This window comes from Oryx dammah, unplaced genomic scaffold (assembly GCF_014754425.2).
Source record: "Oryx dammah isolate SB20612 unplaced genomic scaffold, SCBI_Odam_1.1 HiC_scaffold_19, whole genome shotgun sequence".
Lineage (NCBI taxonomy): Eukaryota > Metazoa > Chordata > Mammalia > Artiodactyla > Bovidae > Oryx > Oryx dammah.
Genome location: NW_024070203.1, coordinates 48984949 through 49000539, shown reverse-complemented (window position 1 = coordinate 49000539; position 15591 = coordinate 48984949). Strand labels below are relative to the sequence as shown.

General features: G+C 38.5%; 1 protein-coding gene across 17 annotated transcripts in view; it reads left to right on the top strand.

Annotated features, from left to right (window-relative positions):
* The window catches only part of STAU2 (staufen double-stranded RNA binding protein 2), a 320999-nt gene that overhangs the window by 5779 nt on the left and 299629 nt on the right, over positions 1 to 15591 (top strand). For 7 of the 17 annotated variants that reach the window (XM_040262035.1, XM_040262043.1, XM_040262032.1 and 4 more), the window contains exons 1-2: positions 6333 to 6398; positions 8897 to 8951. Coding sequence is in view for 5 of the 17 variants with exons in the window: in XM_040262045.1 (XP_040117979.1) it covers positions 6381 to 6398 (18 nt within the window). In the remaining 12 variants the exon portion in view is untranslated. Of the gene's footprint in view, positions 1 to 195; positions 243 to 6330; positions 6399 to 8896; positions 8952 to 15591 lie in introns of those variants that run through there. The other 10 variants (XM_040262045.1, XM_040262041.1, XM_040262039.1 and 7 more) reach the window with 4 other exon arrangements.

Below are 15591 nucleotides of genomic sequence, written 5' to 3'. Positions count from 1 at the left end.
CGGCCGGAAGAGGGGACTGCGGGAGAGGCGACTGTGCGGGAGAGGGAGGGGGAGGGTCCCTGCGGAGGGGAAGGGAGGGGAGACGGGGTGGGGGGCCCATCCTTGGAGGGTCTGCCAAGAAGGGGCCCGGGGGGCGCGGGTGGATCGGCGGGGCGGGGCGGGGGCGCGCCGGGGGCCGGCGGTGGTGGTTATTTCTGTATAATGGGCAAGTGATGAAGACGTAAGGCTCCGAAATGGGGAAGGTAGGTGGGGCCGAGGGGGGCAGAATGTATCCTATGACACGCAAGTTGTGCCGTGGCTCCTAGGAACTACTACGGTGAGGGCTCGGCTCAGAGGGGTGGTTGGCAGCTAGTGACCTTGCCGAGGTGAAGGGAGTTGGGCGGAGAGACAAAGATCGGTTACAGAATCTACCCGGAGAGGACGGAGCCTCCCGTCCTCGGGGGAGAGCCGGGCACTGTGTGGATTGGGTCCAGGAGGGTGTTCCGCAGAGGCGATCGGGGAAACGCTTCAGCTGGGATCCTTCTGGAGAGGGGGCGGGGATAATGGCCTTGGGATCTGAAAGTCCCTGGAAATATGTGCAGAATTTTGCACTTGCGGAGAATTTTCTTTGGAAAGGATCTTTACTTGGCGTGACGCGTTCCCCACCCACCCCCCTTCCCCAAAAGGTTTAAATCTCCTTGGGTAAAGAAAGACCATTCAATTGACGGAACATACTAAAGGATTTTAAGTTGGGTGATTCCTGCAGAAAAGATGAGATGATCTTTTAAAGGTGGTTTAACTGTTAGCTGAAAACCTTCAATTTTAATGTTTGATTTCACGATTTGGGGGAACTTTGAGCATTAATCACTTTTTCTGATGCATCCTTATGTTTTAAGAAAGCATGATGAATATTTGAAATCAAAACTGTGATGGACACGCAGGATAATAGCAACCTTGTAGGAGAAAAGATTGCAACATTGCTCCTGGAGGCTATTTCTTCTCTGTCCTTGCTTTCTCAAGATGATTCACACATACCACGGTGTACTGAGCTGCAGTAGGGAAGAAAAAAAATCTTGTTTAATAAAACCATCAAAATCTAGATATTCTGCATCTCGATTGTTTTGTAATTTGGCAGGTTTTCCATTTTTCAGTTTGTATTTTATTGCAAACCAGAGATAACACATACCACTTGCATTGTAAATTTGCTGTATTTTGCAGCAGGTCTATATTAAATTTGTGAAACTTAAACTATGTGATACCTAGGGTTTTGTCCTGCTTGTTTTCAACTCAAGGCACCGGTTGCCACATTGCATTCCATGGCAGTGTAGTTTGAAATTTATTCCTAAGTGATCATTAGTTGGTAGGAAATGGTTCAGATTTCTTCACCCATCACTAAAATTTTCTTTAAAAATCTGTGTTTTGTATTTGTGAAAATGTTGCTGTATAATCCAGGTTTGCACTGTTAACTTCAGATAGACTGCCATGTAATTTTTAAGTTACATTTTTTTTATTTGGAAATAATTTCAAGTTTACAGAAAAGTACCAATAATAAGAATAATGCAAAGAGTATTCTTGTAACCTTAACTAAGAGTCATCTGTTACCATTTTACAATTTATCATTTACTTTCTTTCTGTCACACACATAATGTTTTTTTTCCTAGACCATTTGAGGATAAGTTACATACATCATAGTTCTTTACTCCGACATAATTCAGCCTGGAAGACCATATAAATTTCACATTTTAGCTTACTTGCCATGCCTGGAATGAAATTCTAGGAAGGAGAGGCTTGGTCTGGTTTTCAACAAAGAATAAGACTATCAAAAATATCTAAGCTGATTATCAGTTATTAGTATACAAACAGTATAGAAAGTGAGGTTGAGTGGTTTTTCTGTATTAGAATCAGGTTCTGAAAGTTATAATTGGCCAATGTGTTGGTTTTTTTTTTCTCTGTAGTTAACCTCCTCTTTACATCTATTTCTCTGTCTTTTCTTTTGTATACTTTCAGCACTGGATATCGGATTATTTATGTGTACAGATCATAATAAAAGTCTAGATATTGCAAAATTAAATTTTGTTATTAGACTGAATAGTGGAGAAATACACACTATAATCAAATCATATCTAGATATATTCATGCCCTTTCTAGATACTCAAAATATTAGGTGTGTGTATAGAATTCATAATTTTTGTCATAGATTTTGAGTAATTCCCTGAAGTTCTATATAGGATCCTTGCCATTATTGTTTTAGAGATCAGGCCCTTTGTTACAGGAATATTTTTAAGGAGTTGAGTCTTTATTTATAATTTAACATATAATGGAGGGAAGGGGACTTTGAACCAGACAAAACTGAGTTTTAATCCTAGTGATGTGACCATGGAAGAGTGACCCAACTTCTAGAAAAATGGGGATATCACCTACATCCCAAGGTGATGAGGATTAAAGGAGGTAATATAAATATGGCAAAATATGGCACCTGATATTTAAAATTGGTATGTGATAACTATTTTCTTTTTTATTTGGCTGGTAGTATGTATGTGGATGTTTTCCTCTGGAATGGTTCATGGAGTGAGACTTCTCTAGAATATATCATAGATTCTTTTGTTTGTTATTTAGTCGCTAAGTCTTGGCTGACTTTTGCAACCCCATGGACTGTAGCCTGCTAGGCTCCTCTGTCCATGGGATTCTCCAGGCAAAAATACTAACGTGGGTTGCCATGCCCTCCTCCAGGGAATCTTTCCAACCCAGGGATCGAACCCAGGTCTCCTGCATTGGCAGGCTGATTCTTTATCACTGAGCCACCTGGGAAGCCTTCATAGTCTCTTGGGCGCTGTTAAAATATATCCCAAATTGTTCTGATTTTCTTACAGAAAAATAGTTATTTGTGGTACTTTTGAAAAGAAATGAAAAACTTTTTTAAAAACACTTTTTAAGAAGCCCACGAAAACTTTAAGAAGCTTTGAGTTGGTATTTAGTTTTGTAGTGGTTTGGAATCTAAGAATGGGAATAGTAAATGTTTTGCTTTTCATCTTGTCAGGTAAGACATTGAAGTGAGGGTTGCCTATTGGTTGTGGGATAGGTGTCAATATAAGATGTTGTATAGATATAATGATTTAATAATGCCATTTTATAAAGCAGGATTTAATTGTTGAGGATTTTATAGATTGAATTTTGCACAGCTTTCAATTAATCAAATGAGCAGAATGTGATTCATAATACACACAGCGAGTGATAACAGCAGTACATTTCAGATTCATGTTGGACCTTTAATTCTTCATGAGTGGCAGGTCGTCTCCAGTTAGTAGTGCCTTGTCTCCATAAACCATCCTGCCTGTTTTCATTTAGTAGCTTGGAATCTGGAACTACATGTCCTAATGTGCCTGACAGGGTATCACTGTAGGGCGTTTTTGGGACACGTGAATAGGTTTCTTTAGAAGTACATAGTTGTAATTGGAATGAATGGTAGCTGGAAACTTTTTGACAGATGAAGGGAAGGTGGATTTTATGAAGTGCATTTTATTGATATGACTTGATATTTTTATCAGATTCTTTTAAATATAGGACAGTAGATGTGGCATGTCTTTAAAGAAGAAATGAAGTTTAAAGAGATGTGCTATGGTGGGCATTCCAGATTGTCCGTGGAATAGTTGAAATCTTTATATTGGTATAAATCTAATATAACTTGTTTGTGAAAAAAACTAAGTTCAGAGTTTTTATCCTGTGACTTCCCAGAGTGCTGTTACAGACAGATTAGTTTCATGTTTTAATTTATACAGATCTTTATAATTGTGAAGGAAAGGCTTACAGAACTTTTAAAATTGTATGGTCAGTTTTGAGTGAATAGGTGCTTTTGTTTTTGCCTCTTCATAAAACTGCCTTTTGTATATGGGAAGATTAGAACTTCCCCTGTATTTTATTGTACCTTTTCCTCAGGATCAGCCACCAGTGTTGCCAAACTCTAATATTGAAGAAACACATACAGGTCTATAGATAAGCATTTTTAACTTTTAAAGGCATACATGAAAAGCAAAATGAGATTTTTTTAACTTTGGTAAATTCTTATTAAATAATGTTAAATTCTGGGAAGAAAGGGATATTAGAACACCGAGAATGCTTTTAGTAGTTAATTCATATTTTAATGTCCAAATGAACGTTTTTTGATTAAGAAAAGAAAATTGGTTTGGTTTGTAGTTTTACATATTGGTGGTGTATTTTAACACCATGTCACTCATGCTGTACTTTTTAATGATTTTCTCTTGAATGAAATGTAAATGTTTAAGTTTCATAGTTTACCACTTTCATATTCTAGCATTAATTATTTATTAATGTTGAACAGGGAATTGATTTTTGGGGGTGTGCCTAAATATATTAGTTAACATTTAAAGCATCATAGAATTATAGAACTTTAGAGTTGACCAGGACTGTCTTACTTATTGCTGCATAACAAATTACACCAGAAATTAAGAATTTAAAACAGCAAATATTCATCATCCCAGTTTCTGTGGGTTAGAAATCTGGGTGCAGCTTATCTGGGTGCCTGTGGCTCAAGGTCTCCTAGGAGGTTGCAGGTAAGCTGTTTCTGGGGCTGTGATCTCATCTGAAAGCTTGACTAGGGGAAGATCTGCTTCTGAGTCATTCATGAGACTCTTGGCAGGATTGAGTTCCTTGTGGCGTCTTGGACCAAAAGCCTCAGTTTCTTTTGGGCTTTTGGCCCAAGGTGTCCCTCAGTTCTTTGCCGCGTAGGTCTGTTTACAGGACAGCTTACCACATGGCAGCCGGCTTCCCACAGAGCAAACAGGTGAGAGAGTGAGAGCAGGTGGCACGCAGGAGGGTAATGATGGTCTTTTTATAACTCAGTCTTGAAAATGGTAGCTTGTTATTGCTGCTTTCCTCTATTCATTAGAGGCTGCCTACCAGAGGACCTGCACTTATTTTTGAAAAATTAAAAAAGGAAAAAGAAAATAGAAGCAAGAGAAAGAACTCTTAAGATACACAAAGTAATTTACTAAGGCTCAAAAGACAATCTCCTGAAGAGCTTGGACTAAAGTGCAAATTCGCTGGTACTCAGACCTTGTGCTATTTCTACAACATGCAGTTCTCTTGAAAAATATAAAAACTGACATAGATGCTGAGGTCACTATTAGATAATTGAAAACTTTCAAAGTCATTTTGAATTGACTCTAGTTTGTCATCTTGAAAAAATGGTAGTCAAAAAGGTATATACATATAAACACACATGCATATTCATATGGTATCTGTATATACATATCTCAAGAAACTTTGCTTCAGAGGGAAAGTTCAGTATTAAAAGTTTTTAGTATAAAAGTTTCTACACAAGTGATTGAATTTAACTTCTGCTGTATATAAAAGTTGTGATAATTTTTTGGGGAGACTGTAGATAATTTTTTGTCTAACTTCTCCCATTATGAGATCCATTTATTTATAAGTTTGGGTTTTCCTGCCCTTCTTTGCTACCTTTCTTTTGGGTCACGGGAGTTGTGGGATCTTGTTTGATCCCTGGTAGTGAAACTATCAAACCGTGCCCCCTGTAAGAGTTAAGACTCTTACGGAGTCTTAACCCCTGGACTGCCAGGGAAGTCCCTGATAACCTATTTTTAAGTTAAGTGTAGAAGAGATTTGCCACATGAAAATAATACAGCCATCCCAAGAAGGTCAGACCCATAAGTAAACAAATCCAAATGTAAGAATGGGATGTGTCACAGTGGTGATTTTCTTTTTGAAAATGTTATATAAAATTTTAATATGCATGCAGTTTTTTTGTAATGATATTAAAGCCAGAAACAGGAAAAAACAAAACTAGGTAGCCTTACCATGTGCTCTTTTCCATTCCACCTAAGAGAGTATGTATGTTACATCTTCAGGCTTAATTTATCTTACAGAGGATGGGAACAAAGCTGTTTAAAACCTTACTGGAGCAAGGGAAGTATATATTCAATACTAATCTGAAACTTTTAGATTGTTTTTACAGCTTCACTTTTGCTGAAATTGTTGTAGAACTCTAGAACCAGTAGAGACTTTGTTCAGCCTAGATCTGCTCCATCCAGTATGGTAGCTACTCGCCACATGTGGTTAAGTTTAAATAACATTAAAGGACGTTTACAATTTACTTTCTCATTTGTTTTAGCCACATTTCAAATGTTCAGTAGCCACATTGTGGCTACCAGTTTGGACAGTGAAGATCTAGAATATGTTTATCATCGTAGAAAGTTCTACGCTGATCTAGATCTGCTCCATTATATATTTGATTTTTGGTCACGAACATGTGTTTAAAGTGCTAATCATTGTGATCACCAACTAAGTTGAACTTTTATTTCTTCATTTTCGTTTTCTAGTTTTTGGAGCCGTGAGGGATACAGCACTTTGGTCAATATTGTTTTAACATGCTTCAGATAAATCAGGTGAGTTTGTGTTAAGGCATGTCACTCTTATATGGTGCTTGGGCCATAAATCGCAGAGCATTTTAACTCAGCTTTCCTATAACCACAACCTGACCACCAGTTTATAGAGCAATTACATACTACATATTTGTCATAGGAAGGCTGCAGGGCAGGTTGTATAAGAATTATAGCAATAGTCCTGAACGCTGGTAGATTTTGAGTGCTAACAGCAGAAGGTTCGTCTGTTCTTTCTGATGTCACATCCCTCCAGGACTTGGTGTATTCAGGAGTCATGATCTAGCTTCAGTAGGTGGCAGTTCTGCAGACTGGAAGCACTTCTAGTGACAAATCTTGTGAAGTAGTTGTATCAGTGCTTTAAAAAAGATTCCTTTTTCTGGGGTGCTGGAGAAGGCTAAAAGGAAGTGCTCTGCTAAATAAACTATAGCATATAATGGCTTATACTCACTGTAAGAAATAGTTTTCTTAGGTCTTGGCATTTCTCCAAGAACTTTATACATTTAATCTTACCCTTTCTGAACAAAAAAGGGTATTGTATCATAACTGTAATTTTAGAAAATTACGTTATTTCACATTTGCAAATCAAGAGAGGAGTAATTAATTTCACTGCAAGAAGAAATTACATTTTTTTGTGATTTGCGGGAGTAATACATGACCTCCCTGCTAATCCCCGCTCCATGAAGTTCACCTTGCCTAAGAAATCTCCAGTTCCTCTGCCTCATGTACCATTTCTGAGTCAGTGACTTCTAAGTTTATACCTCGTTGAGACCTCTTTTCTGAGCTTCAGACTTAGGGAGCAGTTACCAACTTGATCTCTTGGCTTGGATATCTTTCTGCATCTTGGACTTAATGTGTGCCTAGGAAACAGTCTAAATGCTTCAGTGAAACTAGACTCTTTCAGGTCCTAGATTAAGCATGGTTGTTCCTGCTTAACCTCTCCCTGGACCTCTTCTCATTCTCCCCCCACCCACCTCTTGCCCTGTGCTTGGTTCAGTTGACTCACAGGCCTGGGATGTGCTCTCATAACACCCTGCCCTTTTATTTAATGACACTCTGACATTTGAAATTCTGTTCAAATAGGTAATGTTAATTTACATCTGTCTTCCTTGTTACTTTGTTTACTGCCGAATCCCCAGGTCCTAGAATAGTTCCTGTTGTCTGTGATATTTACGTATTTGCTGGATGAGTGGGTGAATGATGCTAGGGTTGTCACTAAAGCAGGGAGGTTTCCATTCTTGTCCACAGTAACCACAGTTGTGTTGTAAGTTTTGTTATTGTATGGTGCTGCTTCACGCAGATGCCATTAATGTAAATCTCTCCTTTATGCAAGGCTGATCTTTGATTTTCTCCTTGAATTAGGCAGTTTTCTTGTGTAGCAAATACTGCTTTCCTCAAAGACGCTCCTCACGCAGGCTAAAGGGGATGTACTGTGCTTAGTGCTTCCTGTGCCTTCAGGGTTGCCGTCAAGTCCCGCTGGCTGCATTGATGGCGCTTTGCAGGATGTGACTTAGAAACTGCGCTGTAGGTGTGAAGTTCCCCTAAGTGACTGTGTGGACACCTGCTGTTAATTATATGGGTACAATAATTCTACCACAGACAGACAGAAATTATCATTTGTTTTATGTCAGACCACATCATTGAAAATTATGGTTTATGACTCAGTCCTAATGAGGATTTACTAACCCTCAGTGCTGCTGGCCATGTTGAACCAGGCCTTGCAGACAAAACTAGGCAACATTCTGCATGGCCACAGCAGTTCCCTGCTCTTTGGCTAGAAGTTGTCCACAGTGCCAGGAGATAGACATGCTTTGCTTGTAACAAATAAGTATTTCTCAGCTCGCTGCAGGACCCCCTCTTGTTATTGATTTTTATCCTCCCAAACTGTTCAAGTCTGAGAGAAAAAACTAACCTAATTTGGAATAGTAGAAGTTATAGAGAACACTTCCTCTTTGGCCAAACCTAAAGTCACATTGAATTTTTAAACTTACAAGATTTTTATGTTTTGTTATTTTTATGGTGACTGCTTTCTCATTAGAGAGAGAGTTCTCAAGATAAACGTGAAAAGGCATGAAAAGGTGATTGAAGCTGGCATCTTGCAGCAGTTGAGATTTTTCACTTTGTGATTTTCAGTATTATCTTTAGGATTAGTAGATAAATTTTTATTCGGGAGGTGTTTTGTTTCTTAAAATGCCTGATTAGTACTAGCAAATTATTCCATATGTGTTCCTAGAACTAATTAAAAAATAGAGTATTGAATACTGAGATACTTGGTATCCTCTTTGATATTGTCTCTAGCTGACATTATTACTAAGTAACATAGGAATGTACCATGTCCTGCTGCCATAATGATACTTCCGCCTTTAAATTGTTCTTTTCATTTTTACTTTTACCTTTTAAAAGTGTGTGTTCTCATCCATGTACAACTCATGCAGAAAAATTAGGTGGTATAGATATGTAAAAAGGAAAAAAAAATCACCAGTAATTCCATTATTCTTTTACAGAAATAATCACTGCTAACATTTTGGGGTGTATACTTCTAAATTTTTTTCTATGCAGGTATGTTTTTTTGTGAATATATATTATTTTTAAAAACTGGGATTATGTAATACATAAATAATACTCTGAAGTGATTTAATCCATAGTTTGAAAGTACTAAAATTTATTTAATCAAATCCTTATTGTTGGACAGATTTTGCATTATAGTTAATGCCACCATGAGTATTTTTTTATATACACCTGTGTTCCTTTGTCCATTATTTTCTTGCAATTAATTATTAGAAATGGAAATACTATTCAAAGGAATATGTATATTTCAAAGATATTTCATGCATAAATACCAAAAATACAAAATTATATCTATTAGAAGTTTATCAGAATGCCTGTTTCCTTATTTCTGTGACAAATTTTCCATCTCTGTCAATCTGTCTGACAAAAAGTGATATTTTAATTTTAATTTCTATGATTTGCTTATATTCTTCTGTGTTTTGGCTTTTGTGAATTGCTTATATGTTTTCACTGGCATCTTTATCTTTTTATTTGTAAAAATTCTTTGGATTATATCCCCTTCAGAATTTTCTAAGTTAGTCATTAGTTTATTTATTTATTTTTTTCATTCATTCAACAAATAACTAATGGTAACCTGTGTTTCCAGCATACTGTACTAAGAGTTTGGATCTTTCTTCCTGATGATTAATTACTAGCCCTTATCCTATGGACATAGAAGCCTGGTAGGCTGAGGTCCATGGGGTTGCGAAGAGTTGGATACGACTGAGCAACTTCCCTTTCACTTTTCACTTTCATGCATTGGAGAAGGAAATGGCAACCCACTCCAGTGTTCTTGCCTGGAGAATCCCAGGGACGGGGGAGCCTGATGGGCTGCTGTCTGTGGGGTCACACAGAGTCGGACACGACTGAAGTGACTTAGCAGCAGCAGGGCTTCCTGGTGGCTCAGATGGTAAAGAATATGCCTGCACTGCAGGAGACCCAGGTTTGATCTGTGGGTTGGGACGATCCCCTAGAGAAGGACATGGCAACACACTCCAGCTTTCTTGCCTGGAAAATTCCATGGACAGAGGAGCCTGGTCAGCTATAGTCCATGCGATTGGGAAGAATCGGACACGACTGAGTGACTAACACTTTCACTTTGAGGGAAAGGAAACAATTTCAACATTAAGCTGCAGCAAATATAAATTGAGAAGCCACATGTGCTGTGAAATGATACTTGAAAACTAGTGACCAAAATAGGGCAGATGTTTTCGGATTAGTTGGTGAGGCACACTTGACTGGGCAGTGTGTCCCAAGGGGTTGGGAAGTCTGTGTTAGTCAGCTGTAGCATTGGGAGAGCCCAGCAGCAGGGATTTAATAGAAGTCTAAAGTGGTGATTCCTTCTAAAGAGGTTTGGTAGTTGCTGTTGGGAGCATGGAAGCTAAGGGGAAGCTTTAAGACCTGATTCAAGTGAAGTAGGAGAATAGGGAGGACAAAATAAAGCTTCAGTGCCAGAAAAGTAGAGAATCCTATAGAACAAGAGGGAGCCAGGTATTATATAGAAAGCATAAAGTTGTATCAAGGTACACTGTAAAGTGTAAAGCCAGGGTTTGGTCATCGAGAGACAAAAGGTCTAAAGTTTAAGGGATAATGATAGTATCCCACGGGTCTGTTGTGAGGAATAATTGGGATAACAAAGGCCAGATGCTTAGCATTGGTCCTAGTACTCTTGTTAACTTCTGTTAAAGTTACTGTGACTGGTATTGTTGCTATTGTTGCTCTGGAGATTGTTGAGAAAGGAGGGCAGATGTTTAAGTTGGTCATTAGCGTAAGTAATTGTTTGGGGGAGTGAAGCACTTGAATGTTTCTCAAGGCAGGCCATCTATAAGTGCGCTCCGCTTTCTTACCATATGCCCCAGAACTGTCCTTTTCACTTAAAAGCTGCTGGTACTTACTCTTAGTTATTTTTCTTTATAAAGTCTGGCTGTGGAGTAGGGTCTACAATCTGCCCATCCCCTTTTAAAGTCATAGGATGCAGTTTACAATTAGGGGATTAAAAAAAGTAGTAATCACAGGGAGGTTAAAATGTTTAAGAAGGATTTTGGCTTTCTGCCATGCTGACATAACAGGATTTGTCCTCTGGACAGCCAGCTTCCGAGATAGCCCCCAGTGATCTCTGCCACCCTTGTGTTAATGCTCTGTCAGGTCTGGCCAGTAGAATATGATGGAAGTGATGGATCGTTTCCAAGGGTGGGTTATAAAAGACATCGTGGAAGACTTCCCTGGCAGCCCAGAAGACTGTGCTTCCACATAGGGGGCACAGGTTCAGTTCCTGGTGAGAAACTAAGATCCTATATGCTGCGGAGTGTGGCCCCCCAAAAGAAAAAAGCTTCTCTTCTCTCTCCCTCTGTGTCACCCTGCATTGCTCACTCTGAGAGTAGTTAGCTGCCACGTTGTGAATAGCTCACTGGAGAGGCCCACATGGTGAGAAATTGAGGTCTCCTGCCAATGGCTAACAAGGACTGAAGCCTTTCGCTTACATTGTGTGACTGAGCCTTCTTGGAAGCAGGTCTTCTAGCCCTCATGAAGCTTCCACCCCAGAGACTGCTGGCCCACCAGCATCTTGACTGCAGCACCATGAGAGATTCTGAGCTAGAACCACTAAGCCAAGCTTGTCCTTGATTGCTGAACCTTAGAAAGTAGATTTAAACAATGCTTATTTTTTAAGCCACTAAGTTGAGGGTGATTTGTTATGTAGCAATAATATACTCTTCCTACTTAAAAACTTGAGAGCATATGTGTGTGTGTGTGTGTGTGTGTGTGTGTGTGTGTGTGTGTGTGAACAATGGTTTTTAGACATTGGAATGCAGGTAGCAATAGACTGTGATCCCTGAGAGAAGAGAAACAAACGGAAGTAAGCCCTTCTATTGCAGTAGTTTAAAACAGAGCCTAGAGGTTGTTTGCATGCTGCAGTAGAAGGAGGAGGAATCAAAACAGAACCACATATTGTTGGGATTAGGAAACAAAGGTAAGAGTTTGGGAAGGCCAAGGTGGTTAGAATTGTAGGTCAGAGTACCAGAGAGAAGGGAGCTGTGGGGGGAGGTGGCAAATATATAATTAAGAGTGCACTCAAGCATATATGCATTCTAGAGTGCTCCAGAGGGTTCTTCTTGAGTCTTTGGCTCAGTTCTGATCTGTAGATGCATGACAGGACCATATCAAAGTCAGGGAAAGAAGTACTGGAGAGTAGTAAGAAAAGAATTTCTGGAGCCCACACGAGGCTGGGAATAGTTTGTGTTTCCACTGTCTAGTTTATAAAGACCTTGTAATACATAGGGTATTGAAAAGTCTTCAGAAGACTCCAAGTGATCCCAAGTAATTTAACTGTGCACCACAACAAAGTCCAAAGCTATACAGAGGAATGCCACACAATCCAGAACCTAATGTAAAATTCACAATGTTTGTCATCCAGAATTAAAATGCTTGCCTCACCTTGAATAAGGGATAAAATATCTAGACAGAAGATCAGTAAGGACACAGAGGACTTGAATAGCACTATAAACTAATTAGACCTAATGGACATATAAAAAGCATTCAGCAACATCAGGATACGGATTCTTACCAAGTGCACATAAAGCATTCTCCAGGAATAGGCCATGTGTTAGGTCACAAAACAAACTTCAGTATGTTTTGAAAGATTGAAACCATACAGAGTATCTTCTCTGGTCACAGTGGAATAAGGCTAGAAATCAATGACAGAAAGAATACAAAAAAAAAATCACAAATATGTGGAAATTAAACAACATACTCTTATTAAACAGCCAACAGATCAAAGGAGAAATCATAGGGTAAATAAGCAAATAATTAAAGGCAAATGAAGGCTGTATATTGTCACCCTGTTCATTTAACTTATATGCAGAGTACATCATACAAAATGCCAGACTAGATGAAGCACAAGCTAGAATCAAGATTGCTGGGAGAAATAATCAATCACCTCAGATATGCAGATAACACCACCCTAAGGGCAGAAAGCAAAAAGCCACTAAAGAGCCTCTTGATGAAGGTGAAAGAGGAGAGTGAAAAAGCTGGCTTCAGACTCAGCATGCAAAACACTAGGATCATGATGTCCAGTCCCATCACTTCATGGTAAACAGATGGGGAAAAATGGAAACAGTGATAGACTTTATTTTATTGGGCTCCAAAATCACTGTGGATAGTATCTGCAGCCATGATATTAAAAGACACTTGTGCCTTGGAAGAAAAGCTATGACAAATGTATACAGTGTATTAAAAATCAGTGACATCACTTTGCTGACAAAGGTCCATATAGTCAAAGCTATGATTTTTCCAGTAGTCATGTATGAATGTGAGAGTTTGACCATGAAGAAGGCTGAGGTGCCGAAGAACTGATGCTTTTGGACTGTGGTACTGGGCAAGACTCTTGAGAGTCCCTTGGACAATAAGGAGATCAACCGAGTCAATCCTGAAGGAAATCAACCCTGAATATTCATTGGAAAGACTGATGCTGAAGCTCCAATACTTTGAGCTTGATGTAAAGAGCCAATGCATTGGAAAAGACCCTGATGCTGGGAAAGATTGAGGGCAGGAGGAGAAGAGAGCGACAGAGGATGAGATGGTTGGATGGCATCACTGTTTCAATGGACGTGAGTTTGAGCAAACTCTGGGAGAGAGTGACAGGGAAGTCTGGTGTCATGCAGTCCATGGGGTTGCAAAGAGTTGGATATGACTGAACGCCTGAACAACACAGACAAATGAAAATAAAAATACAGTGTACTATAACTTACGGGATTGGTAAAAGCAGTGCTCAGTGGGAAATTTATAGCAGTAAACGCCTACATTTAAAAAGGACAATCTCAAACAAATAACCTAACTTTTCACTTTAAGAAAACCAGAAAAAGAGTAAATTAACCCAAAGCTAGCTGAAGAAAGAAAATAATAAAGATTAGAGTGGAGATAAAATAGAGAATGGAAAGCAGTATAGAGAATCACTAAAACTTAAAGTTGGTTCTTTGCAAAGATCAACTAAACTGACAAGCTGGACTGACAAAAAGAGCAAAGATGCATATAACTAAAACCAGAAATGAAAGTGGGGCGGGGACATTACCACGACCTTAAAGAAGTAAAAGAATTATTAGAGAGTACTATGGCTTATAGTACAGTTGTATGCCAACAGATTGGATAACCTACATGAAATGGACAGATTTCTAGAAACACAGATTACCAAAACAGCCTCAAGAAGAAATAGAAAATTTCAACAGACCTATTAGAAGTAAACAGATTGAATCAGTTTTTTTTTTTTAATCTCTCCCAAAGACAAGTCCAGAACCAGATGGCTTCACTAATGAATTCTACCAAACATCTAAAGAAGAATTAACACCAATCCTTCTCAGACTTTTCCAAAACATAGGAGAGAAGGGAATACTTCCTAATTCATTCTGTAAAACCAGTATTACTCTGATATCAAAGCCAAAACAAAGGCACCATGAGGAAGAAAAAACTGCAAATCAGTATTCCTTATGAATATAGGTGTAAAAGTCCTCAACAAAATGCTAAGAAACTAAATCCAACAATATATTTAAAGGATTGTATACCACAGCCAAGTGGAATTTACTCTAGGAATGCAAGAGTGGTTCAACATAGGAAAATCAATCAATATAATCCACTACATTAATAGACAATGGAAACCCACACCACACACAGATGATCACCTCCTGTGTGATACAGAAAGCACTTGATAAAATTCAGTACCTGTTCATAGTAGAAACATGCAAAAACTAGGAATAGAGGGGCACTTCTTCAACATGATAAAGTGCACTTATGGAAAACTCGCAGGTAGCATCCAATTTAATGGTGAAAGACTAAAAAGTTCTTATATTCAGGAACAAGGCAAGGATGCCTGTTCTTACCACTGGTTCAGCGTTGTACTGGAAGTTATTGCCAGAGTAATTAGACATGAAAAAGAAATAAAAGACATCCAAATCTGGAAGGAAGAAGTAAAACCATTTCTATTTGCAGATGACATGTGCCATGAATATAGATAATCCCAAAGAGTCTATGAATACAAAGGAAAAAAACAGAGCTAACGAATTCAGAAAAGCTGCAGTACAAGATGATACAAAATACAGTTCTGTTTCTCTATACCAGCAGTGTAGAATCCAAAAAGGAAATTCAGAAAACAGTTCCATTTATAACAGCATCCAGAAGCATACAGATATTGGAAGACCTGTACTCTGAAAACTATATAACAGTGTTGAAAGAAATTAAAGAAGACTCAAGTAAATGGAAAGATATTTTTTTGTTTATGGATTGGAAGACTTAGTATTGTTAAGATGGCAGTACTGTGCAAAATTGTCTACATATTCAGTATAAAGTCTGTCAAAATTCCAGTGACCTTTTTTGCAGAACTTGAAAAACTGATCCTCAATTGCTTATAGAATTGCAGTGGGCCCAAATAGCCAAAACAGTCTTGAAAGAGGACAGAGTTGGACAGCTCCTACATACTCCATTTCAAAACATACTGTAAGTCTACAATAATCAAAACAGTGTGGTTCTGGCGTAAGGAAGGAGGACCAATGGAATAGAATTGAGAGGCTAGAAATGAGCTATTATGTATATGACCCACTGATTTTTGACAAGATTGCCCCAAAACACACAGCGCAGGAAAGAATAATATCAATAAGAGTTCTAAGAC